The sequence below is a fragment of the Thrips palmi genome, unplaced genomic scaffold, assembly GCF_012932325.1.
Source record: "Thrips palmi isolate BJ-2018 unplaced genomic scaffold, TpBJ-2018v1 HiC_scaffold_10, whole genome shotgun sequence".
Classification (NCBI taxonomy): Eukaryota; Metazoa; Arthropoda; class Insecta; order Thysanoptera; family Thripidae; genus Thrips; species Thrips palmi.
In genome coordinates this window covers 14,661,748-14,687,083 of record NW_023144621.1, presented here as the reverse complement: position 1 = coordinate 14,687,083, position 25,336 = coordinate 14,661,748, and the positions used below count along the sequence as shown (strand labels likewise).

Sequence of the window (25,336 nt, the reverse complement as noted above, 5' to 3'; positions counted from 1 at the left end):
CAAACCGAAAAGGGCAGCCCTCGCCAGAGTTGGCCTGGTTGGCCGCCGTCCTTTGAAAGGGCTGCTTCGCTTGCTTCGCTTCGACCGGAGTGTTGTCGGGGCGGCCTGTGTTGTGCTGCCCGTGCGTGCAGCTCGCGGGCTGCTTTGAGGTTAGCGGGTCGATGCGCGATAGAGCGCCGGCCGGGGGCGAGGCGAGGCGCCGCCAAGTCCACGGAGGTTAACCCTCACAGCCACTTAGGGCCCGGAGGCCCTTTCGTAAACACAGCGTCTCAGCACCTGTAGACTGATTCCGAGAGTCGTTTCCGTCGCTGTGTCACTCTCGCACTTACCCGGGGCGCCCCTTGAGTACGAGAGAGACAGAGCGACGAAAGCGACTCTCGGAATCTGTCTGCCGGCTGCCAAAGGCGCGGACCGGTGCTGTCACTGCGCTGTGCACTGTACGTACGGGAGGGCTGGGCAGGGCTGGGTCGGCGGCGGGGTGAGGGTCTCGGTGCGCGGGCTCGCCGGCGACCGGCTGACCGGTCCGAAGCCCTGTGCCAGCCGAGCGCGCGGGCAGGCCTTGGCAGGCTGGCGGCTGCTGTCAAGGGGAGCCCTTGCCGCGACCAGCTGGGGCCTGCGCTGGCGCCATGCGTGTGGGACTGTGGCCGGACGGGCCAACAATGTCAATAATGCGATTGGAAGGCTAAGCCTGGTGCGCCTTGTGGAACGCGACAAGTGCCGACGAGTAGAGGCGGAGTCAAGGAGTCGGAGTGGCGCCAGTCAGCCAAACGGGCCCAAATGGGCTGCCTACCTTCACGGCGCTTGAGGGAAGACCGGCATGGTCCCCTCAGAGTTCCTGGTTCCGCCCGCTGCCCGCGCGTTCAGCTCACCCAGCACTCTAGCACCAGAAATCTGATGCTGATTTAATTTTTTTTCTCATTTTGGTGCTTTGACAGTCTTTTTCAATTGCGTATGGCTAAATACTGTTCACAGTGGTTTTTAAATATACTCTGGTGCTTCGACTCAATTTTTTGAAAAACGATTATTTTTCTTTCAGTGGTGTGGAGAGGGATATGGGTCTGATTTAGTGAAGACAAGCTTGTACAAAACAAATATTAACATTTTATTAATATTAAAATTGCAATATATCTTCGAATATACAAGAAAATGTACAATGAGTGAGCCATTTGGTTCAACCTAATGTGATGGACAAAGGGCAGTCTTCAAATTCATTAAGCCTATCTAAAACTAGCTATTTACAAAAATAAATGATATGCATAACATTTATATAACTATCTAGCTTACACAAAACTACATATTCTGGTCAACGTCTTCAAAAATCATGCTAAAGAGACTGAGAACAGTTTTTACAGCAGACACAATAATTACATTCAAATAATAATAATAAATTTACTTAAATGTACACAGTCATGCTTCATTCCAAAAGATGGCAAGAACAACATCGGGATCACAGCTAGGTTGGACTTCCTGCGAGGAATTCGTCTCCCACTAAAAACTACAAAATATGGTTCACTTAAAAAAAAAAAATGGAAAGATAGTTCCGAAAAATCTCTCTCAAACATGATACATACAGAAAGAGAATTACGGAAAGAAACTACCACTCATTACAGGAGGCATCCACGTCAAAATATTGTTATGAAACAATGTTTAAAATACTAAGATAAATACAAGTCAGAATAAAACCTAAAAAACATTGGCTTCCTAAACTAGAAGCCATAAGACATACCATTCAATCAACTCCTTTGCAAAAGAACTTGGACGGAATGTTAAATTTACATTTTTGATACACGCTCTCTGAGAGCCTTCAACTCTGCAGTGATACCAGCAGGCAGGTCAGCGCCTACTTGATCGTTGAAGTATCTGGCAATGTCGTCAACCTGAGTGTAACAGAAAAGGAGACAGATTAGTCAAAGCTATTCGACATTTTTCAGGGAATACTTTTAGCATTCGCCTGATTTGCAAAAAATGACTGCAGGAAAAATATTGTGTGACGAACCTCTTGCAGCCAGAAGTCCTTGGGGAGGCTGAAGAGGGCCTGCATGTCCACCTCCTCCTTGAGGCCGTCGAGGCGCAGCGAGCCGGCGGTGGGCACGTAGCCCACGGGGGTGTGCTTGGCCACGCTCTCGCCCTCCACGCGCCGGATGATCCAGTCCAGCACGCGGGAGTTGTCGCCGAACCCGGGCCACAGGAACTTGCCCTGGAATCGAAAGGGGCGGGTTTAGCACAGTGACAGAGGAGAAAAAGTTTTCGACAAGTTTCATCGGTTGGTGGAGGGTGACTTACATCGTTGCCCTTGCGGAACCAGTTGACGTGGAAGACCTTGGGCAGCTTGCGGCCGGTCTGGTCCATGCTGAGCCAGTGCGCCAGGTAGTGGCCGAAGTTGTAGCCGAAGAAGGGCCTCATCGCAAATGGGTCGTTCATGAGGACCTTGCCCTTGTGCTCGGCCGCGGCCGTGGCCTCGGAGCGCATGGAGGCGCCGACGAAGACGCCGTGCTGCCAGCTGAGGGCCTCGTACACCAGGGGCACGCCGGCGGGGCGGCGGCCGCCGAACAGGATGGCGTCGATGGGGACGCCCTCGCTGGCCTCCCAGGCGGGGTCGATGATGGGGCACTGGGTGGCGGGGGAGCAGAACCGGGAGTTGGGGTGCGCGGCGGGCACGCCGCTCGCCTTGCTCCAGGGGTTGCCCCTCCAGTCCGTGATGGTGACGTCGGCGGGGGTCTCGTCCTCCAGGCCCTCCCAGAAGACGCCGCCGTCGCTGGTGGTCGCCACGTTGGTGAAGATGGTGTCCTTGAAGATGGTGTCCATGGCGTTGGGGTTGGTCTTCCTGGACGTGCCGGGGGCCACGCCGAAGAAGCCGTTCTCGGGGTTGATGGCGCGCAGGCGGCCCGACGAGTCGAAGCGCATCCAGGCGATGTCGTCACCCACGCACTCCACCTTGTAGCCGGGCAGGCTGGGCTGCATCATGGCCAGGTTGGTCTTGCCGCACGCGCTGGGGAAGGCCGCCGCGATGTAGCGCTTCTTGCCCTCGGGGTTGGTCACGCCCAGGATGAGCATGTGCTCGGCCAGCCAGCCCTCCCTGCGCGCGATGGTGGACCCGATGCGCAGCGCCAGGCACTTCTTTCCCAGCAGCGAGTTGCCGCCGTAGCCGCTGCCGTACGACACGATCTCGTTCTCGGCCGGCTTGTGCAGGATGATGGTGCGCTCGGGGTCGCAGGGCCAGTGCGCGTGGCGGACCGCGCCGCTCGCCGGCCTGCCCACGGAGTGCAGGCACTTGACGAACTCGCTGGACGCGGCGCCCTGCAGCAGCGCCAGCACCGCGGCGCCCATGCGCGTCATGACCCTCATGGAGCTGACGACGTACGGCGAGTCGGTGATCTCCACGCCCACCTTGGCCAGCGGGGAGCCCACGGGGCCCATGCTGAAGGGCACCACGTACATGGTGCGGCCTGGCGGACACAGACACAGTCAAGTCAGTTCCAAAGAGTTCTATGAAATCTCGGATGAAATCCCAGACCAGCAATTGAAAATTCGAAAGAAGAAAAACAGAATCCCCGACCAGTTTTCAATTTGTGAAAGTTACTTCAATGAAAATTGCAAATTAAAACCGCTGAACGGTCCTTTTGAATTAGAGGGATGAAAAACAAAATCGCCAGGGACGCGTTTTGAATTTTAAAAATAAAGAACATTAAAGGAATTTCACTGAATTGATCTGAAGTCCGTTGCGGCTTAGCGCAGGGCCGAGTGACCTTACACTGCCCCGGGCCGGGGAAAGTCTCCAAGTCACGTAGACATCGGGATTTTGAGACGCGCGCGCGTGAAAGTCGGTTTTTTTCCGCGCCAAATCCGCCAAGTCCGCTCGGCTGCGCCGCTCCGCCACTACACTGCACTCACCCTTCATGCAGCCGGGGAAGCGCTCGGCCACGGCCTTTTCCATGTTGCCGGGGGATATCCAGTTGCCCAGGCTGCCGGTCACCCCCGGGGCGGGCTCGGGGATGGTGTCCGACTTGCGCGCCGTGCAGATGAAGGTCTTGCTCTCCACACGGGCCACGTCGGCCGGGTCGGTGCGGGCCAGCCAGCTGCAAAACAAAAGTCAGCCGTTTTGATTCGGAACTTTTTACACTAAACAAAATGATGGATTATTTAGTGGCTGCGTCCCAAGCAACGCGCTAAAATAATTTTAAAAAACTTAGAGAAAAAGAGCTAAAATTCGTACAACATTGCAAAATTTAAATTAGCATCGAAATGTTAAGCTGGAGTAAGAGGAAAACCGAGGGGGTAAACACTTCAAGAAATCGTGTACAGACTACTCGGTATTACGCTGTATTACGGGGGTATTACACGTGTATTACGGCCTTAAAATGCCAAAATTTGGCACATTTGACCCAGAAATGGTATTACGACCACGTGTATTACGCGTAATACACGGTTTTTGTGTACAGGGTATTACGCGAGTGGTTACCCCCTCGAGGAAAACCATCTTATTCAATAAGATGTATGATTGAGTTGAAAAGAAATTCGTCGATAACAGTCACATTTTTTCGCGCCTTTTCTGCACACATCAGAGTAAATTTACAACACCCCTCCGAACACCCTATAGACATTAATAGACGATTCATAGACATTTAAAAACCCCGTTTCACCCCCTCAACCCCACCTCACCCCCTGAAAAAAACCTTCACCCCCTACCTTAAAAATATCCCAACCTCCTAAAAACAGAGGAGTGAATCTGGTGTACGTACTCATGTCTACAAATTGGCCCGTACTCATGAGTGCACTGCAGTGCACTCACAAGTTTAAAACGAGCTAAATTCGCAAATTCTTTGCACGATTTGGCGTTGCCCCTCGCTAAAAACACCGAATGAAGTGCTCACCAGTTGTCGTATTTGGGCAGGGGCTGGATGGTGCCTTGGCGCTGCATCAGGGCCAGCAGCTTCTTGTTCTCGGCCTCGGAGCCGTCGCAGATGTGCACGCTGTCCGGCTGGCACAGGTCCACGTTCTTCTCGACCCAGGAGCGCACGTTGGCGGTGAGCTGGTCCAGGCTGCCATGGCTCACGCTCACGCTGCGGGCCTGGAAGGCCTGGAAGCGGATGCTGAAGCTGGGGTCCACCAAGCACTTCTTGGTGTGCTTGGCGAGGATGCTGGGGCACCTGCAACACGAGCGGAGAGGGCGGCGTTAGAGCATGGCGGCCATAAAGCCGCAGTGGATTTGTCAGAAGACCCTGGCGCAGGCAGGCGGCCAAAACTCTAGACGCGTTTTGAGCTCCAGAGTCGCTGAACAGGACTCGAACCGAACGTGTGACCCCATCAATGGATTTCCCGTCGCGAGAGCAATCCATTGGTGCGGGGTCACTCGTTCGGTTCGAGTCATGTTCAGCGACTCTGGAGCTCATCGCGTCTAGAGTTTTGGCCGCCTCCGTCGGTGTGGCTAGGATCCGAAGAGAGGAAGCAGCGGGAAAACTGACGCGGGCACCGGCCGATTTCACGCGGAAACGCCGCGTCAATCGAACGACGTTTGGAGGGAAGTGACTTACTCATCGAGGCCGGAGGCGATCCTCTTAGATTCGACTAGACGGGTGGGCATGTTGGCGGGTCGGTCGCACTGACTCTCAACAAGGCGAAGTAGTAAAACTAGACGACTGCACTTTCAATGAGCACTCGCGGTTCAAAGTCGCACACAAACACACACTAACACACACACACACTGGTAACTTAAGATCACGATTCTAACAATAAATTAGAGCAAAGTAGCTGTACAATCACTGTAGCACACAAGGGCACTGCACTATAAATCTAATAGATCGGAGCGAAAGTGTTCGTGAAATGGCACGTGGAAGATCTGGAGTCCGCCGGGCGAGCGTCGCGTGCGTGTTCTGTCGGCACTGCAGGCCATTGAAGTCTGAGGCTGACCGCGAGCGGCGCCGCATTTATAGGTCGCTCTGCACCCCCACTCCCTCCCCTGCCGGCCGCCTAGTGGCACAGCCAGAAGGGGAGGGGAGGGGGGAGCGCCACGCTTCGGGACTCATGGACGCGACGACCGCGACGCGGTGGCGGAGCGGCCGCGGCGGGCACGCTCTGCGAGGGCAGAGTGCGCGAAACGCGACCGGTGCACAGTGGGCCAGAAGACCGGTAGAGGCGGCCAAAACCCTAGACGCGTTTTGAGCTCCAGAGTCGCTAAATGAGACTCGAACCGAACGTGTGACTCCACCAATGGATTCCTCGTTCGGAGAGCAATCCATTGGTGGGGCCATAACGTTCGATTCGAGTGCCATTTATCGATTCTGGAGCTCAAAACGCGTCCGGGATTTTGGCCGCCTCCACCGGTCTTCTGGCCCACTGTGCGGCGGAGCGCTCTCACGTCGCTCTGTCCCTCTCGCACTCGCGGGGCGTTGCGCGTTGGTGCGAGAGAGACAGTGACGAAACGAGAGCAGCGAGATCAACAAGGGTGTTTGCCGGGTCGGATCGCGCGGATAGGGAAAAGTACTACGGGGCAATTGGCTACGACGCGTTGCGTAACGGGCAGCCTCGGGGGCGGTGTGGCCTGGTGGCCTCAGGGGCGGCTGCAGCAGACTGATTCCGAGAGTCGGTTTCGACGCTCTGTCTCTCTCGCACTCGTGGGGCGTCCCGGATGGATGCGAGAGACAGAGCGACGAAAACGACCCTCGGGCTGCAGGGGCGGCTCCGAATCCCGAGGGGAAACTTACGTCCACAATGCGACCAGCCAAAACGATTTCCGAAAGATCGCTTCGTCGCGCTGTCTCTCTCGCGCCGCTGCGGCACACCCCATGAGTGCGACAGAGACAGAGCGACGAAGTGGCCGGGCCGCGTGGCGAGACACGTGCCAGTGTCACGTGTTGACGCACCATGAATCGAGGCGCAGCCACTCGCTCCAGTCAATGGACCGCATCAAGTTTGGGGTGTGCGTGACCGCCCTGGAGACTGATTCCGAGGGTCGCTTTCGTCGCACCGTCTCTCTCGCACTCATGGGGCGCCTCGTATAGTGCGAGAGATGAGACAGAGCGACAGTGGGCCAGAGGACCGGTGGAGGCGGCCAAAACGCTAGACGCGTTTTGAGCTCCAGAGTCGCTAAATGAGACTCGAACCGAGCGTGTGACCCCACCAATGAATTGCTCTCCTCACGAGGAATGCATTGGTAAGGCCACACGTTCGGTTCGCGCCCCATTTACTAGCGACTGGAGCTCAAAACGCGTCTAGAGTGTTGGCCGCCTCCACCTGTCTTCTGGCCCACTGTGCGATGAGTCAAACCCGCACCTCTTCCAGGGAAGTCCCCCACCCCACCCCGCCCGGCTAGTCCATGACTGCTGCTCAATGGAAAGCGTCTGCCTTTGTTGTCATGTCCGATGGCTCGGCACGCGCTCCGCGCAGTGCGGACTGAGTAAGATATACAAGCAACAAGTACGAGTCCGGCGCTGCTCTGTCTCTGTCGCACTCATGGGGCGTCCCGTGGAGGTTCGCGAGGGCGATCCTTCGGAATCGTCCGTCTGGCTGCGTAGCTCTGCGTAGCACTGCGTCGGCGCCGGGCACGGCTGCCGCCCCGACCTCCGACAACCAGCACTACACGGCCGTGAGCGGGAAGGGCGGGAAGCGTTGTCTGTGGCGGGCAGCGGGCCGGCGGCGGGGCAGGGCCAGCCGGGCCCTTCCCCACATCAGCCGGCCGGCCGACCCACCGGCCGGTCCGCCAACCGATCCCACAATCCCACAGGACGGAAAAGTACCAGAGAAACCCAACCCCCGCCGCCGAGCCGTCGCTGCACCGCAGAGGGTTGGCAGCCGAATTAGGCCGAGGGCGCACGGTGGATTGGCCAGAAAACCGGCCGCGGCGGTCGAAGCTCTAGACGTGTTTTGAGCTCCAGAGTCGCTAAAGAGGACTCGAACCGAACGTGTGACCCCACCAATGGATTCCTCGTTCGGAGAGCAACCCATTGGTGGGGTCACACGTTTGGTTAGTGTCCCGTTTAGCGACTCTGGAGCTCAAAACGCGTCCGGGATTTTGGCCGCCTCCACTGGGCTTCTGGCCCACTGCGAGGCGGTGGCCGTGGGCTAGCCCGCAGGCCGACAGGGTGGAGCCATTGGAGCACTGGAGGGAGCAGGTCCCCGACGTTCCCGACCCGTTTTCGGGAAACCCTCGGGCCGCACAACGGGCCGTGCCCATCCCTGGCCATCCCTGGCCATCCCTGGCCGCCGTCTTGTCCGAGACGGAAAAGTCGAGTCTGAGCGATAGTGCAGGGAAGGCCATGCCTTGCCCTCGGCCATGCCGTGCTCCTGGGACTCCCTGGTCTTGGCCGTCCTGGCCCCATTCAGCTGTCTCTCACCCCTACGCGCCACATTGGGCCGGTGACGGCGGCCAAAACTCTAGACGTGTTTTGAGCTCCAGAGTCGCCAAATGGGCCCCGAACCAATCGTGTGACCCCACCGATGGATTCCTCGTTCGGAGAGCAATCCATTGGTGGGTCACTCGTTTCGGTTCGGGGATTTGACCGCCTCCACCGCCCACTGTGCGCGCCCTTACCGGGTTAGGGGACGAACCTCAAGCGCAACAAAGACAGGACGACATGCCGTAACCCACATTCCCGCGTCATCGTCGACCATCGTCGCCGTCCTTGCGCCAGAACGCGCAGCGCTTTCGATAACGGGTGGCAAAAAAGGGAAAAAGGAAAAAGAGTTGCGCTTTTTTTTTGACTTGAACCCGCGACCAGCCCGCGTGCGTCATGTTTGCACCTCCGAGAGCCAGAGCCAGCGCGCGAAATGCATCTCTTGTTACAATTCACTATTTTTGTGTTTTCTTTTTTTTTCTTTGAGCTCAGGTGGGCAGCCTGGCGGATGAACCAACGCGCGGCGGTGACGAGTGAGCACCGTGACGCACTGCAGCGCATTCGAGCGATTTCGCTGCACGCGCTTCTCGCTCTGTCGCACTCATGGAGTGCGCCGTGGGGGTGCGAGAGAGAGACAGCGACGAGTGCGGGCATCACTCGACAGACGACATCGCGCTGCATCTGCAGGCGTCTGCAGGTACCAATCGTACCAATGCAACAGTGAGTCACTGCGCGCACAGACAGACGGACAGACAGACAGACAGACAGACAGACAGACAGACAGACAGACAGACAGACAGACAGACAGACAGACAGACAGACAGACAGACAGACAGACAGACAGACAGACAGACAGACAGGCAGACAGACAGACAACACGCGCTCATAGGAAGCTAGGGGGAAGTATACAGAAAAGTGAGGGTGGCCGGGGAAAGAGGGCAGCGTCCTCAGAGACATTTCCAGTGGAGGTTCTCCAGGACGGTCCAGCTCGACGCGGGAGCTGGGAGCTCTCCAGCGGCGCGCGCCAGGGCTGGCGCCAGGCAGCGCCGGGACCGCAGTGGGAGGCGGCCAAAACTCTAGACGCGTTTTGAGCTCCAGAGTCGCTAAATGGGGCTCGAACCGAACGTGTGACCCCACCAACGGATTACTCTCCGAACGAGGAATCTATTGGTGGGGTTGCACGTTCGGTTCGAGTCTCATTTAGTGACTCTGAAGCTCAAAACGCGTCCAGAGTTTTGGCCGCCTCCACGGTCTTCTGGCCCACTGTGGGGACGCCTCTGTTTTGACGAACAGGATCCCGAAGGACGGTGCACTCGGTGCGATTGGGTGCGGCCCGTGCGGCCGGCCGACCAGGTAGTTCCACAGGTAAGGGCCGCACCCAGACGCAGCGTCCTTCACGTCCTTCGGGATCCTATTCGTCAAAACAGAGGCGTCCCGGCGCTGCCTGGCGCCAGCGAGCCAGCTGTGGAGCGCGCCGCCGGAGCGTTCCCGCGTCGCGCTGGACCCCTGGATTCCAGCATGCAGCGCCAGCCAGCGCCAGCAGGCTGATTCCCGAGAGTCTCTCTCGCACCTAAAGCGGGCGCCCCATGAGTGCGAGGCAGACAGAGCGACGAAAACGACTCTCGGAATGAGCCTGCAGCGGATGCAGCTGCTGCATCGAGCACTGCATCGAACCGGCGGAAGTTTACCGACTCTCCGGCCACGCGTTGGCCACGCCGCCCCGTCCAGCATTCCATTGCATAATTCTGCACCCCTCCCTTGAACCATGCCTGGAGCGGACAGCGGGGACGTGGGAAAGTGACGTTTAGGGGGATCCCGTCAGCCTCGCCAGGCCCCGCCACGCCCCGCGGCCACGGCCCAGGGCCCCGCTAGGCCCCGCCAGTGGCGGCTCGCCGCGCCAGACGTCTTGCAGACGCTGCCGATAACATGTTTACCATTTCATGTGGCGGGGCGGGGCGGGGCGGGGCGGGGCGGGGCGGGGTTGCCTCCTGGACACGCGCGAAGACCTCCGGAAGGGCCCGAACTACGCTCCGAAATACGTGAGCACGTGACCGCGCCGGTGGAGACGACTAAAGTATATTTAGTCGTGTCTCCGCTCAGCGTGCGCGATTCACTTTTAGCGCCAGCCATGTGGCCATGGACGCGTGGTCTCCAGCGCGTCGCAAAGGCGCCGAGTGCCGATAGTCCAGAGTGTTTGCGTAGCCCACCGCCCGCCGCCCCTACACTGTACTTTCCCAAACTGGAAGCTCGAAAGACAGGAAAACCGTTGGCAGGGCTAATCGCGGCATGGCCGGGCCTAGCGGACCGCGTGGGCGGACGGACGGCGTGTCTGCACTGCTTTCGTCGCTCTGTCTCTCTCGCACTCAAGGGGCGTCTCGTACGGGTGCGAGAGAGACAGAGCGACCGAGCGGCCCTGTGCCGTTGTTCGAACGTGTGTCGAAACGCGAACTGTATGCCCCGCACACTGTGACGTCTGCGGTCGGAACCGCCCGGTCATTCTTTCGGCCCGAACAATCCCGGAATAGGAGCACAATAAGGTCAAGGCGATAATTTACTTCGATAACTCCAAGAGGGCGGGGGCGCGGCACGAGTTATTGGGCCTACCGCGGCGGCGCGGCTGTCAACACACGAGGACTCGATGACGCCACCTGTTGACGGGACGTCCGTGACGTCTTTGATTGAATCCGCCGCACAGTGGGCCAGAAGACCGGTGGAGGCGGCCATGATTCTGGACGCGTTTTGAGTTATCCATAGAGTCGCTAAATGGGACTCGAACCGAGCGAGTGACCCCACCAATGGCTTCCTCGTTCGAAGACCAATCCATTGGTTGGTCACACGTTCGGCTCGAGTCCCATTCAGTCACTCTGGAGCTCAAAACGGGTCGCCTATGGCCGCCTCCACCGGTCTTCTGGCCCACTGTGCGCCGTGCGGCCGCGCGCCCCGCGTACGCCGCCACCACCCCTCTGAAGCGACATGTGTTTGTGTGTGTTCAGTGATTGTCACGCCGATCAAGCTTTACTGCCCCAACACTATATAGTACACATCAGATCAGAAGTACCCAGCAGAAAGGGTACGCTAACGCTGCAGGGGGTGCCCTGCAGAGAGCACCATGCAGAGAGTAACCAGCAAAGAGTACCCGCGGCATGTGGACTACGCTGTGTAGAGTATTCGCCTCGATGTAACCCGGCCCGCAGACGGCCCGGCCCCGGCCCACAGGCGCCACTCCTGGCTCAACTTTTCCCCCGGCCGGCCCTCTCCAGGGCCCGGCCCGCTGGCCGCTTGCCTCCCTCGAGGAAATTTCCCTTGCGATGGGGATGGGCGATAGGGCTGCCGATAGCCGCGCCACAATGTTGTCCACTACTAGCACTACTACTACTCCGAGGCGCCGCACAGTGGGCCAGAGGACCGGTCGAGGCAGGCGGTCAAAACCCCGGACGGGTTTGGAGCTCCAGAGTCTTTGAATGGGACTCGGACCGAACGTGTGACCCCATCAATGGATTGCTCTCCGAACGAGGAATCCATTGGTGGGGTCACACGTTCGGTTCGACCCCCATTTAGCGACTCTGGAGCTCAAAATGCGTCGAGAGTTTTGGCCGCCTGCGCCGGTCTTCTGGCCCACTGTGCGGCCCACGTGACTTGGCCGCCTCAATGACTCATCCCGGTCGGCGGGTTCGCGGGTTGCCGCCACTGCTAGTGCGGACGTGCGGCCCCCGACGCAGCCACGCTGCCGAACGGGCCGAAGCCACCCCTCTGGCGGCGGGCCATTCTGCACGGACACGGCTGGACTTGGATGCGGTCAGCAGATCGATTCTTATCGAGAGATCGAAGCCGATACTCAAGGCCATTAAGGCAAACAACACTCGTTGGCACCTGCCGCCTGCCTACGCCGCGGTGGTGGGTGTCAACATGTTGACCGGCACCGACGGCTGTTTTTCGTTGGTGGCGCGTGCCGGGTGCTCGAGATGCTGCTGGTGGCACGTGGCAAGTTTGTTGCGGCCCGTGCGGTGGCCAGTCATGCTACGCTGCGACTCACGCTTCACTGCACTGTATGTACTTCCAATGGTACAGTCCAGTGGCGTGCGCAGAAATTTTGAAAAGTCGGGGAGGGTGTGAAACCGACGTGCTTTTTGCCTGCTTTCAGGCGTGGAATGGATCGCAACTTGCCTTCCTTCCAGGCGGCTTGTCGTGCCCTATGGAGATGGAGGGAAGCGGAGACGCGTTTTGAGCTCCAGAGTCGCTAAACAGGACTCGAACCGAGTGTGTGACCCCACCAATGGATTCCTCGTTCGCTGGCCCACTGTGCAGTGGTCCAAGGGACAAATTCCAGGGTCACCTTTGGTATCCAAATGGGATGCCGTGTCGGTTGGGTTGCCTCTCCAACACCGGTTTTCAATCTAATCAATCGATTTCCCCGTTATTCACTGCCCCTTCGAGTGTCCCACCGGAGGAACGTCTCGATTTGACGTGACTGGCCGCTGGCCGTCCCGATAACCTAATTGCTTCCTCTAGAAGCATTTTCTGCGAAATGCGGCAATGCCGAGGCGACGCCGAGGCGATGCCGAGGCAGTGCGCCGCCGAGCCGTTTCATCGCCTTTATCGCGCACAAATTGTTATTTCGCTGCCCTTTTCCGATCCATTTGCAGCGCGGTCCAAAGTCAATCGCATTTCGTCGGCCGCGATATCGGAGCCGCTGCCCCCGTCTCCGTCGCTCCGCCGCGCGCGAAGCGGGCGCGACGAGGACGCCGCTAGTGCGGGTGGACGGATCTTTGGCCCCGTTCGCTCGCAACAGCGGCACCAGCCCCGCCAATAATAAAGTGCCAATTGGAACGAGACAAACATGACGAAAGCCGTGACGCTGTCCCCGTCAGGCCGTCAGCCGGGCGGACTGCTTATGCTTTGTCGGGGTTGCTTTTCGGTCCGCCTGGCTGGCTTCCTCCTACCGCCAGAAGACCGGTGGAGGCGGCCGAAACCCCAGTCGTGTTTTGAGCTCCAGAGTGGCTAAATAGGACTCGAACCGAACGTGTGACCCCACCAATGGATTGCTCTCCGAACGAGGAATCCATTGGTGGGGCCACACGTTCGGTTCGAGTTCCATTCAGCGACTCTGGAGCTCAAAACGCGTCTAGGGTTGTGGCCGCCGGCGCCGGTCTTCTGGCCCACTGCAGAAGGCTCGAGTCTTCCTTCCAAGCAGACACGAGTGAGGCAGACAAACGCAGCACGCGCACACCGCGAAACCCCCTCGTTGCGCTCGCTCCCGCCCCCGCGAAAGGGCACAATCATCTCTTCCCGCGCTAAAAATAAGAGAGGGGCGCGGCCGGGCCGGTGACGCTCGCAGGGGGCAAGTACGCCAACTGTGTGAACACACCCACCAAACGTTGCGGCAACAATAGGCTGGCCAAAAACAATGTGCTTCCGCTTATCGGCGCCCCGCATTGCAATACTGTATCCCAGTGTATCCGCCGTGTGGACAATGGGGGCGCAGCGAGGCGCGGCGACCCCCCGGGGGGCCTGCACGCTGATTCGTCGCTCTGTCTCTCTCGCACCGACGCGGCACGCGCCACGAGTGCGAGAGAGACAGCGCTGCCGAAATACCGCACTAGCAATCACTCATTGTGTCGTCCGCCCACCACCTTATCGCACTTTCCTATTTACTCCCAGTCGAGGCGGCCAGAAAAAAAAAATATCGATATACTCGGGATTTGAACCCGAGACCCTCGACGCGGGCTGCGGCGCGTGCGATAGGTGTTGCCATGTTGGTAACAGGGCCACACCCCCACAGTGTCCGCGGTGTCGTAAGGGCTGCGTCCTGACTCACTGGGCAGATTCCGAACAGACGAGCGATGCGGAAAATCGGTTTGTCGTCTCTCTCGCACGCGCGCGGAGCCCCGTGAGTGCGACAGAGTCAGGGTGAAGAAGCAACTCTTCTGGGTCACACACGGCAATGGCTTCGTCGCAGGGCTGCGAGCACGGGTGCGAGAGAGACGGAGCGGCGAGGGAAGGCCCCTTACCTCGACATACAGCCCGAGCCCCGTGCAACCTCACTCCGCCGGCGCAGGGAAGTCCGTCGGAAAGGCGCGGCCGAGCGCGGATTCGAACCGCGGACCCGCCGGTCCGACGGCAAGCACGCTACCGCCTGCTCCATCGGAAGTTCGGCGCCGCGCGTGAAATGGGCTTCGGGCCGACAGGACAGTCGCGACATTCCCCGGCGTGCTAACTGGCCGAGAGGAGTACGGCCAGTGAAACAGTGAAACTACCAGTGTAGCGTAGCGAGGCTGGCCAAGTCTTATTGACGCAGACTATGAACCGCACCGGGTCACGGTGCACAGTCCCGGTCCAAAGGCGAGTAGCTCGGGTGGCGCATTTGGCTCCGAGTTGCGAAATCAGACGTTAGGCGCGGCGGGTCGTTCAGATGTTGACTTTGACCTCGCGGGGGCGTACACAGGCTGGTCACTTGTTCGTACTAATTGCGCGTGCTAGCAACACAAAATTAGCCGAATTTTTTTTTTTAAATGAGCACAAATGTAGGGAAGTAAAGGAAGGGAATTGCCTCTTGATGCGTTTGGCGAGGTGCAGTGCACAGTGGGCCAGAAGACCGGTGGAGGCGGCCAAAATTCTAGACGCGTTTTGAGCTCCAGAGTCGCTACGTCCACAGGACTCGAACCGAACGTGTGACCCCACCAACGGATTGCTCTCCGTTCGAAGAAGAACCCATTGGTGGGGTCACACGTCCGGTTCGAGACCCATTTAGCGACTCTGGGGCTAAAAACGCGTCCGGGAATTTTGGCCGCATCCGCCCCGGTCTTCTGGCCCACTGTGTGCAGTGGTCATTCCCTGGTGGAGAGGAACCCCAACCGACACGGCATTCCCTATGCACACCAGAAGTGAGCCTGGAATTCTCTCTCGCACCTCTGCAGAGGCTCTCCGCGTGTTCAGAACTGCCCTCTACTCCACCCAAGAAGACAGCATAGCAATAATGTATCAAAAGCAGCGGCCGAGTCGAATGGGTTGCCTACCTACCGGCGCTAGGCGCGCGCGGTGCTTGCGGCTCCACTGCTTTCATCGCTCTGTCTCTCTCACCCTCATGCGGCGTCCCCTAAGGGAGGGAGAGAGACAACGAGAGACAGCGTAGAAAGCAGTGGTCGATATCAGTCTGCTGCTCCACTGAGGCCCAAAAGTGTCTCGCCAACCACCTGCAAACTTGGCGAGGTTTGCGCCCTGAATGGTGCAGCAGACCGATTCCGGGAGTCGTTTTCGTCTCTCTGTTTCTCTCGCACTCATGGGGCGCCCCGCATAGGTGCGACAGAGACAAAGCCATGAACGTGACTCACGGAGTCAGTCAACAATGGTAAAACATATCCCATGCTTTTGGAAAGGCGTTAGAATTTTCCTGTAAATTCCTGTACCAACGCGCGCCCTTTCCCCTTCCCAACGGCATCAACGACATTACACGATCCCCGCCGTATCAAGGGCCTAAATCGTCTACCCCTTGTAAAGGCACAGTTTTTATGCCTCTGTTTCACCAGTGTGCTGGCGGCAGCCAATCACCGGCCTCTGTGGTGCAAATAGGCGACTAGGGCGCCGTCTGGTGATAACAGCTAATGGATGAGGCCTCCACATGTGTCGCGGAAGGGCCGGGGAGGGGGGGGGGGCTCTTCCAAGCATTAAACGATGACTTTATAATTCGGTGGCGGCGCGGCGCTACGCGGCGGGCGTCGAGGAGCCAGATCGCACCTGATACTTGGCCGTGACGTCAGCCCGCCTTTGAAGATAAAGTTCGTCGCTCCAAGAAGCCGGCCGGGCCGGCAGGAGGAGGGGGCAGGCCGGGTGACAGCAACGTGTTGACAGCCAACGAGTTACTTCACGCCCACACCAGATAAACAACCCGTAAACAAGCAATAAATGGAGCCGCTACTGTTTTAAAGCGCGACCGCCGCCGGCTCTGCTATTGCTGCTTCCCTACGCCAACGTGCGAATCCTGCAGTGCTGCGGATTATACGTACAGTGATAAAAAGATTGTCACGAAAAAGTTTTCGTTGGTAGTGCTACACGTGACTTCCAGTGAAGGGTCGCAGCATTAGCCCAGGGAGCGTTTGCGGGGATCATGGAATGTAGGCGACACGCTGCACAGTGGGCCAGAAGACCGGCGGAGGCGACCAAAACTCTAGACGAGTTTTGAGCTCCAGAGTCGCTAAATGGGGGTCGAACCGAACGTGTGACCCCACGAATGGATTGCTCTCCGAACGAGGAATCCGGGTACACGCTCGGTTCGAGTCCTGTTTAGCGACTCTGGAGCTCAAAACGCTTTCTAGAATTTTGGCCGCCTCGACGCCGAAAAGCGCGGGTCTCACCCCTCGCCCCGGGTTCGAGTACCACGCCATCCGCAGAAAACGGAAATTTTCCTATTTCGGTCTGCTTTCTTTCTCTCTCTTTCTCTCTGACCCCGATGTGGTTACTGGGCCCAAGAACGCAGCGCCACCGCGGCCCGCCACGGCCCACCCCGCGCTGCCGGCCGAGGGGATCGAAGGGATGAACTAAGCGTGTCGCAACCCGTCGCGAACGGTCGGCGGCCCGCCGTCAAGTACATTCCTGCTTCTCCCTTACTCCTTTGGCGGTCCGCACGAGTGCGAGAGAGACAGAGCGGGACCTGCGCGCTGCCGAGACGTGCGTCTCCATAATGCAAGCAGCGCGGTCAAGTTTGAAATCGATTGGGGTGCGTCTCTCTTTTTCGGTCCGCGAGACGCGAGGCGCGTGACGGTGACCCCTGGGCCCTGGAGGTCGATTTAGTCAGAAGGGTCGATGCTGGGCTGCGCTGGGCTGGGCTTGGCCTGGACGTCGGGCCGGGATGACGGCCGGGCTGCCCAGCAGACTGATTCCGAGAGTCGTTCTCGTCGCTCTGTCTCTCTCGCACTCATGGGGCGTCTCTGATAGGTGCGAGGGAGACAGAGCGACGGCCCTCGGAATCAGTCTACAGCTGGCCCGCTCTCCGTATCAGCCGGCGGGCACACTGTAGTGACTCGGAGGCTGTACACTGTGGGGCCCCGGGCAGCCCTTGCCGCCACGGTCAGCGCGGTGCCGCGGCATGCCGGCGACAGGGTCAACGTCCAGCAGACCGAAGGGCCGTTTCGTCGCTCTGTCTCTCTCGCGCCACTGCGGACCGCCCCGTGAGTGCGACAAAGACAGCGACGAAACCACCCTTTGAAGCGGACGGCAGCCGCGGGGCTCGGCGTGGGCTCGCCGTCAAGGGGTGCAGCCAGACGTGCGATTCCCAAGGGGCGGCTCGGCGCTCTGTCTCTTTCGCACCCCTCCGACGCGCCACAAGAGCGCGAGAGAGACAAAAAGACAACTGATTCCGCAGAGTGGTTTTTGTTGCTCTGTCTCTCTCACACCTACAGGGGACGCCCCATGAGGGCGACAGAGGCAGGCCGACGAAAACGGAAAACGACTCTCGGAATCAGCAGTCTGAAGTTCGCCGGCCGGCGTCTCAAAGTCTCAAAGTGCGCCACCGAAGGCAATCAAGGCCGGGACATGCGATTGCGGCTTGCTCGGCTTGCTCGGCTTGCTCGGGTTGCGGGAGGCGGATGGGATGGGATTGGATGGATTGAGCGTCGCCGGCGACACTATATAGCGAGTGAAACCCTGGCCGTGCCGCCACTCGGCATCGCGCCGCCCTGCCGCACAGTGGGCCAGAAGACCGGTGGAGGCGGACACAACTCTAGACGCGTTTTGAGCTCCAGAGTCGCTAAATGGGACTCGAACAGAACGTGTGAGCCCACCAATGGATTGCTCTCCTAACGAGGAATCCATTGGTGAGGTCACACGTTCGGTTCGAGTCCCGGTCAGCTACTCTGGAGCTCAAAACGCGTCTAGAGTTTTGGCCGCCTCCACCGGTCTTCTGGCCCACTGTGGCCGGGCCGGCTTTGCTTGCCTGCAAGCGGATTCCGAACACAGCCGTCTCTGTCGCACTCGTAGGGCGTCCCCTAGGGGTGCGAGAGAGGCAGAGCAACGTGTTCGGAATCGAACCTGCGGGCTCCTGTCATACGAAGTATCGTTTCGTCGCTCTGTCTCTCTCGCACTCGTAAGGAGCGCCCCACGAGTGTGACAGAGACAGAGACTCGACTGGGACACCTTGCACCCACGCGACAGCTGATCGGGGCCGCGGCCTGCAAACGTCAGGCGCTCGATGAAGGCCGTCGGGCACGTGCGCGGTACGTAATGTCGCCGCGGCGTGCACCCCCACGAACTCTCATTCCAAGAGTCGCTCTCGTCGCTCTGTCTCTCGCACTCATGGGGTGTCCCGTGTTGCTGCGAGAGGGGCAGAGCGACGTACACGACTCTCGGAATCAGTCTGCGGTGCAGGCCTCGACACGCCTCTGACGGGGACACTAGGGCAGTGGGCCGCAAGGCCGTCGCGGAGGCCTGCCGAAGGGCTTCAAGGTCGCAGCCGTGCGGTCCTCTACGGTGCGCCCTGGGTCGACGCCCTGGTCTTACCTTGACAGGCGCTGCAGGATGCTGGCCATGGCGGTGCTGGTCGCGCTGAACTTCCCTCCGTGCGGACGATCACTGCACTGCACTCGACACTGGCACTCGCGGCGGCGGGTAGCGGCGGGTAGCGGCGCGGCGCGCGCAGCAAGCGGAATCAAACAGGTGCCGACAAGTCGGAACTCGTCCAGCGGGCCGGCAGGGCTGGGGCAGGCTGGGGTGGCAAGAACCGCGGGGCGGGGCGGGGCGGGGCGGGGCGGGCGGCGGGCGCTCTGAAGGGCCGCGGAGCAGCGCGTAACTAGGGCGTGCGGTGCGCTCGAGTGCGTGTCTGCAAGTGCGGACCCGACCGGCCGGCGGACAGGGCGGGGCGGGGTGTGGCTGGAGGGGCGGGGCGGGGCGGGGTGGGGCGGGGCGTGACGGACCGGCGGACCAAATGGACAAGACACAAGTGAGTGGCCAACCCAACGGGCACCTACGGCCACCACAACACAACTGAAGGCAGAGACGGAGGCCGAGTCGCGACGCGGTACAGCCGCAGTGGCGGAGCGGGGCGTGGCCGGGCGGGGCGCGGCGGGGCGGGGCGGGGCGGGGTGGGTGGGGTGGGGCGCGCCAGGTCCGCCCGTCTGTCAGAGTGTCAAGAACAGTACCCACTTGAGGGCGGCCCGGGCAGTAGGACTGACAACCAGGGCGCGCAGGGAGTTTTATATTTGAAACGGTTTAAAAGGAAAAAGTTAAGCAAAATTCAGTTTTAAATTTATGTTATCCTCTGCATATCTTTTATACTAGTATCACTAGCAGTTTGCAAGATAGGCGCCGAAAATGTCAACAAAAGCTAAGTTTGCGCGTTCTGCTGATAACTGACAGCATCATTGCTTTGGTACAGTACTCGATATCCGTTCTTTTAGATCTCAGCCGAAGCGAAGGTACTAGTGTGGAAGATTTGTGGGGTATGGTTAGCTAATTTGGGACCGTGTAAAAATCTCTATAGCTTCGGGATGTTCAAAAACAACTGTTCTGATTCTGTTGAAATTTGGTTTCTAGGCAGCAGTTTCTATGTACTCTTCTTCATTCCCCAATGTCCTGTGGACACACCACTCCCAGCCTCGAAGGGAGCTTTAATTTGGCAGTGTACTTGCGGCGACCCGCGGCGCGGATTTGCGCGCTGCAGGCGCTAATCAGTGCGTCCGGCCGAGCGATCCGCGCGGAGTACTAAAGCCTTTTCTTGAGGACCGAAAACCCGAGCCCCGTCTCGGGCTGTTTCCGAACAGTGCTTTCGTCGCTCTGTCTCTCAGGCACTCGCGGGGCGCTCAGGACGGGTGCGAGAGAGACAGAGCGACGAAAGCACTGTTCGGAAGCAGCCTGCCGGGAAGTCTGCCGGGGAATTTGCGATCATTTCTCGCGAACCGACGGACCGTCCCTACCGTCGTCTTCACCAGTCCAGAGCCCTGAGGGCCTCCGTGGCTTTCCCGTGCGGAGCGAGGCACATTCCGAAACCTCAATTCCCTGCTCTTAAATAAAAAAAAAAACATTACAAAATTGTTTGGCATGTAGTAGTAAGCGTTTGGCGTCGAATGGGATGCCTACCAGCCGGGCGCCTAGCGGACTCTGTTCTAGACTCGGTTAGGTGCGTTTCGCTTGCAGGTTTGCCTGCGAGCAGTTCCACCGGGCATGCGTCTGACTGAGTACACTGCACACTTTACGCTCAAAAGTTTACGCTACAATTTCCCTTTCCAAGGCAAATGTTTTATTTTTGTAGTTTCTTTTTGGATTTCGAGGGGAGGGGGTGTTGTAAAAACTGAAAGCATGATCTGGGTGAGTAGTACAACAATGCGGCGGCCGAACAAGCAGGAACAAGCTCCACGATGTTCCTCGATGTGCCGCGATGTGCCGCGATGTGGCGCGATGTGCGCGTGGACGAAGGCCTGCCTCGCCGTGGCCGTGGCTTGCGTGCTACTCGTGCTCGTCTCCACCGTCATGGTGCTCTTCTCCGCCGCCTTCAGCCGCGCCACGCGGCCTGAGGCATCCTGAGGCATCCTGAGGTGCACTCGCACTGACACGGTACTCCGCAGACTGATTCCGAGAGTCGTTCTCGTCGCGTTGTCTCTCTCGCACTCACGGGGCGTCCCGTATGGGTGTGAGAGAGACAGCGACGAAAACGACTCTCGGAATCAGTCTGCCGGCCGTCTGATTCAGCGTAGCAGTTTGTCGCTGTCTCTCTCGCGCCCTTACGCCTCGAGTGCGACAGAGACAGAGCGACAAAACGCAAGGCGGGTCATCGAATTTCGCGTTCGCAGGCGTTTCAGGGCTGCGATCGAACGGGAGAGAAATCGAAGCTAGGCGCGGTGACACATCGCTTCCCCGTGCCCTTGGACTTGGACTTCCCTCCTCCACTTCTCGCTCAGTTTCATCTTGGCTCGCGAGTCTCCCAGACGACCCCCCCAAGGACGAATCCCCAACCAACCGGGCATTCAATATCGCCCCTTTCCCTCAGTGCAACATCCGTGCTGGTGCATTTGTTTGGCCGCGATTCGCTGCCGTCGCAAACTGCGCTTCAAATAAACATTTGAAAGATCCGCACAATTTCTCATATCGCCTTTCTTTTCTTCCCGCCACTGTTGCTGCTGCGGCTGCTGCGGCCGCGGCTGGTCGAAAGCTGCGGTTGCGGTGGAGGAGGAGTGGTCGCCCGTCATCGCAGCCTTCAGCGAAGCACCTCTTCGTGCTTACAATTCGAACATTGCGTCATATATTTGTTGTTTCTTTAAAAGCGGCTGTGATCGCAGGTAGTTATGGTTGCGCGGAGTGTATTAATTTTTCTCGGGCAGCCCAAGGTTTCGCCTGTTCTTGTGCGGAATTTCGCGTCGTCTGCTCCCTGCCTGCGTCAGAAGGCACACTTTAACCTATAAAGACGCAGGCGGGTCGGATTCAAGGCTAGTTTACGGGCCAAACGCATCTGCGCAGTATAATTCCTGAAATAATTTGAGCTCGGCCAGGTTGTTTTTGTTGTGTTACGCCCCCGCCCCTCTCTCTGAGTGCCTCTCTGGCGCCAGTACGTCGCGCACGCCCTGCCCGTGTAGGTGTAGTAGCCTGTTACTCTTGATGTGCAAAGATGTGCATTGCCCCCAAACTTTGCTAGTTTGTTTATTTAAAAGCTGTTTTCCAAATTTCAATTGTGTCGCTCTTGTAGTGTTTTGTACTATTTTCTCTTTTGATTAATCAAATTTGTTTGAAGGTGACATTTATTAGGTGCAGAGAGTTTCTAAAATCAGTATGATATTCATTTTGTTTCTCCTATTGGTTTTACTCCCTCAGGTCTTACCAATAATTTTGTTTTTCTTTTATGATTGACTAAAAAATATAAATGTGCATGTTTGTGTTTTTAGGAGGTACATGGTTTAGTGTTGATGTCACATTTATTACTTTCTGAATACATTGTTTTGTTTTTCTTTTTGTTAAAGGATGGAGTTGATGTTAAACGTCTTGGATATTGTTTGCTGATAAAGAGTCAGCAGCACAATGGCTCTCCTCGGGCGTCCACTTCTGCTTGTTCCCAAGAGCCTCCGCTATATTTCTCCTTTGACGTGCCGCCTGCACATATATGCTCCTTGTGCTTCGCCAACAGGGGTGAAGACTAAAATAACTTATCCCAGTAAAGCAACTGTTAGTTTCAATTTTTTAATTTTTCACATTTTTAGAACACCGCTAAACACTGCATTGTATAATTTATTGTTGCATTTCAGGTGACTCCTATATTTCGAAATGCCCCCCTGTTTGCGGAAAGGACAGCCTTGCGGGATTGTCATGGCTTTTACACATACATGGGACTGTTCCTCAGCAGCCGTCAACTTGCAAATCAGATCACAGAGCTGCTGAAAGGGAAGGAACAGGAGAGGGTTGCTTTCTTGTGTCCTAATGATGCGTCTTATGTCATTACTCAGTGGGCCTGTTGGATGAGTGGGCAAATTGGTGAGGTTTTGTGACTTACTCAAGTCTCCTGTGTTCTATTTTAGAATTATTAATGTTCATGATTTGTTATTTTTCAGTTATTCCTTTAAGTCCCCTGCATCCTGAAGCATCACTTCAGTATTTCATCACAGACAGTGATGCATCGCTGCTTCTTACAACAAATGAATTTGCCCCAAAACTTGAAGGCATAGCTCAAAGTTCTGGACGCCGCCTTCTAGTGATTGATGATGCCTTAAGAACTTTAGCAATGAAACCAGAAATCAAGGTGGATCCAAGCCAAGTAGATTATATTCAACCTTGTAAGTTGCCAGTGATTGTGTCACTGTATTTATTTTCTTTTGTTGGATCAACTTTTAATCACATTTCACAAATCCTCTTTGCAGCTGGACCTGTCACTGATGATATAAATGCTGGTCTTGAGGATGATTTCTATGCAGACAGCTCTGCTATGATCATCTACACATCAGGAACTACAAGTAACCCAAAAGGTAATGGGAACAAATAACATTATTAATTCTAACCTTTTTAGAACTATGGTGTATTAATAGGTATTGATTTATTTTCAGGTGTTGTTCTGAGCTATCGTAATTTAGAAGCACAAGTGCAGTCTCTTGTGGAAGCTTGGAATATCACTAGTAAAGATAATGTTCTACACACCTTACCCCTTCATCATATCCACGGCATTGTCAATGGAATGATGTGCCCCCTTACGGTTGGTGGAAGGTAAGAGGACTCTTCAGAATGACTCTAATTTCTGCTATTGTCTTATCTCGTTTAGTATTTGTGTCTGACAGCTTTAACTTTTGTTGTTTTTTCAAATAGATGCACCATGTTGCCCCAATTTTCATCCTCCAAGGTGTGGGCACAGTTGCTGGCCATTCGGATGAAAGCCGCAGACAGAGTAAATGTATTTATGGGAGTTCCTACAAGTTACGTCAAACTTATTGAAGAGTATGAGCTAATATTCAGCAACAATGAAAAAATGCGAGAATACATTCAGAAAATTTTATCTGAAAAAATTAGGTAATGTTGGTGTGATATTGTCAATGCCATTTAATCTTGCAGATCCTGTTATGTGTTATTCTATTATTATTTAAATTTTATTTGGCAGACTGATGACCTCTGGGTCAGCCCCTTTACCAACACCAATTTTTGAACGATGGGAAAAGCTTTCTGGACATCGGCTTTTAGAGAGATTTGGTATGAGCGAAGTTGGCATGGCTCTCTCCAACCCATTGAATCCTTCCTCAGATAGAAGACCAGGCTTTGTAGGAACACCTTTACCAGGAACTAAAGTGCGCATAGTGAGAACTGAAAAGGGAGAACAAAATCCCAATGAAGTGAAAGAGGAAGTATTGTGCGAGGGAGATCAAAATGGCACCAAAGTTCTTGTGAATGATGGTGAGCCAACAATTGGTCAGTTACACGTCAAGGGGCCAAATGTATTTGAAGGGTATTGGAGGAAACCAGAAACAACTGCCAAGGAATTTGCTGCAGACAATTGGTTTAAGACAGGTAATTAACATAATTCACTGATTCAGGGAGCAGTTTTATGTAGTGTATATCATGGAAAACCATATAACGTTTTGTCTCTTTGTTTTATTCCAGGAGACACTGCACAGTTTGTAGATGGTTCTTACAAAATATTAGGAAGAACATCTGTGGACATTCTCAAAACTGGTGGTTACAAAGTGAGTGCTGTTGAGGTAGAAACAGCTCTCCTTGGCCATCCTGACATTATTGATTGCTCTGTTGTAGGACTCCCCGATGCCACCTGGGGGCAAAAGGTAATCATTCATTCTTGAATTGGATGAAAATGTCACCAGTTCTGTCTGGGTCAAAATATTATAACAATGTTTTCCTTGTAAATTTCAGGTAGCTGCTGTGGTGGTCACAAGGCCTGGAGCTGAAATACTTTTATCTCAAGTAAGAGAATGGAGCAGGGATAAATTACCTCCTTATGCTATTCCAACAGTGTTAAGGGTACTTGATAAAATTCCACGAAATAACTTAGGTAAAGTAAACAAAGTTAATATGGTGAAAGAAGTTTTCCCAGTTTCCGATAGCAAACCTCTGAAAAAGTAACTACTCTCTGCAAATTTTTTTCAAACTGAAATTGAAAAGTTAGGGCCTGCCCTCCACACTATTAAGCTATCTCAATATTTCACCTTAGGAAGTATTTCTCCCTGTTCATTCCTTTGTTAGATTCAACCTGCTAGTATCTTGATGTGGATGATCAGATTTCCCAAATATTTGGAAGTAAAACCAAGTTGTGTTCATTTACAGTTTGAATTTGGGTTCTGTGGTATAATTTGCTCTGTACATGCCATCTTCACTTCTGTCTTTACTTTTTACTTACTTATTGCTTAATTTAAATGTCTTGTTTTTCTACCTTGAAATAGCTTAAGTTCAAATTTTCATGAGTCTTTTTTTAAAACAGTTTTCTAAAATGAAATTTAATTTATAAAAATTGTGGGTTAGTTGCGGGGTGCATGACAATTAATATAGTTATCTATCGTTCTCTTGAAAAATCTGTAGCTCAACTTCTTTCAGAACAGTTTGTT

At 56.0% G+C, this 25,336-nt stretch overlaps 2 protein-coding genes across 4 annotated transcripts; one reads left to right on the top strand and one right to left on the bottom strand.

Annotated features, from left to right (window-relative positions):
• Positions 1-1,297: 1,297 nt before the first annotated feature.
• Positions 1,298-18,974, bottom strand: LOC117639068 (phosphoenolpyruvate carboxykinase [GTP]-like). 2 transcript variants are annotated; one of them, XM_034374447.1, is made up of 6 exons: positions 18,819-18,974; positions 4,872-5,147; positions 3,892-4,076; positions 2,284-3,446; positions 1,997-2,197; positions 1,298-1,877 (listed from the first exon to the last, which is right to left on the bottom strand). In XM_034374447.1, exons 1-6 carry the CDS (start codon positions 18,845-18,847, stop codon positions 1,773-1,775), a joined length of 1,959 nt encoding a protein of 652 aa, XP_034230338.1. In that variant the 5' UTR covers positions 18,848-18,974; the 3' UTR covers positions 1,298-1,772. The 2 variants fall into 2 exon arrangements, with proteins under 2 accessions (XP_034230338.1, XP_034230337.1); XM_034374446.1 differs by lacking the exon at positions 18,819-18,974 and adding an exon at positions 5,532-5,910.
• Positions 18,975-21,432: 2,458 nt separating this feature from the next.
• LOC117639069 (malonate--CoA ligase ACSF3, mitochondrial-like) lies at positions 21,433-24,996 on the top strand. Of its 2 annotated transcripts, none has more exons than XM_034374448.1 (10): positions 21,433-21,589; positions 22,265-22,466; positions 22,547-22,772; positions 22,850-23,071; positions 23,156-23,260; positions 23,339-23,495; positions 23,595-23,795; positions 23,884-24,287; positions 24,381-24,559; positions 24,648-24,996. In XM_034374448.1, exons 2-10 carry the CDS (start codon positions 22,323-22,325, stop codon positions 24,855-24,857), a joined length of 1,848 nt encoding a protein of 615 aa, XP_034230339.1. In that variant the 5' UTR covers positions 21,433-21,589; positions 22,265-22,322; the 3' UTR covers positions 24,858-24,996. The 2 variants fall into 2 exon arrangements, with proteins under 2 accessions (XP_034230339.1, XP_034230340.1); XM_034374449.1 differs by lacking the exon at positions 21,433-21,589 and adding an exon at positions 21,743-21,879.
• The last annotated feature ends 340 nt before the right edge of the window (positions 24,997-25,336 follow it).

Coding starts and splice junctions, on each gene's coding strand:
- LOC117639068 (XM_034374446.1), bottom strand. CDS start 5,581: ATGCCCACCCGTCTAGTCGAATCTAAGAGGATCGCCTCCGGCCTCGAT. Junction 5,148..5,531: donor ATCGCCTCCGGCCTCGATGA/GTAAGTCACTTC, acceptor CTCGTGTTGCAG/GTGCCCCAGCATCCTCGCCA. Junction 3,447..3,891: donor CTTCCCCGGCTGCATGAAGG/GTGAGTGCAGTG, acceptor TGTGTCCGCCAG/GCCGCACCATGTACGTGGTG.
- LOC117639069 (XM_034374448.1), top strand. CDS start 22,323: ATGGCTCTCCTCGGGCGTCCACTTCTGCTTGTTCCCAAGAGCCTCCGC. Junction 23,496..23,594: donor CCCCTTACGGTTGGTGGAAG/GTAAGAGGACTC, acceptor TTTTTCAAATAG/ATGCACCATGTTGCCCCAAT. Junction 24,288..24,380: donor AGACAATTGGTTTAAGACAG/GTAATTAACATA, acceptor GTTTTATTCCAG/GAGACACTGCACAGTTTGTA.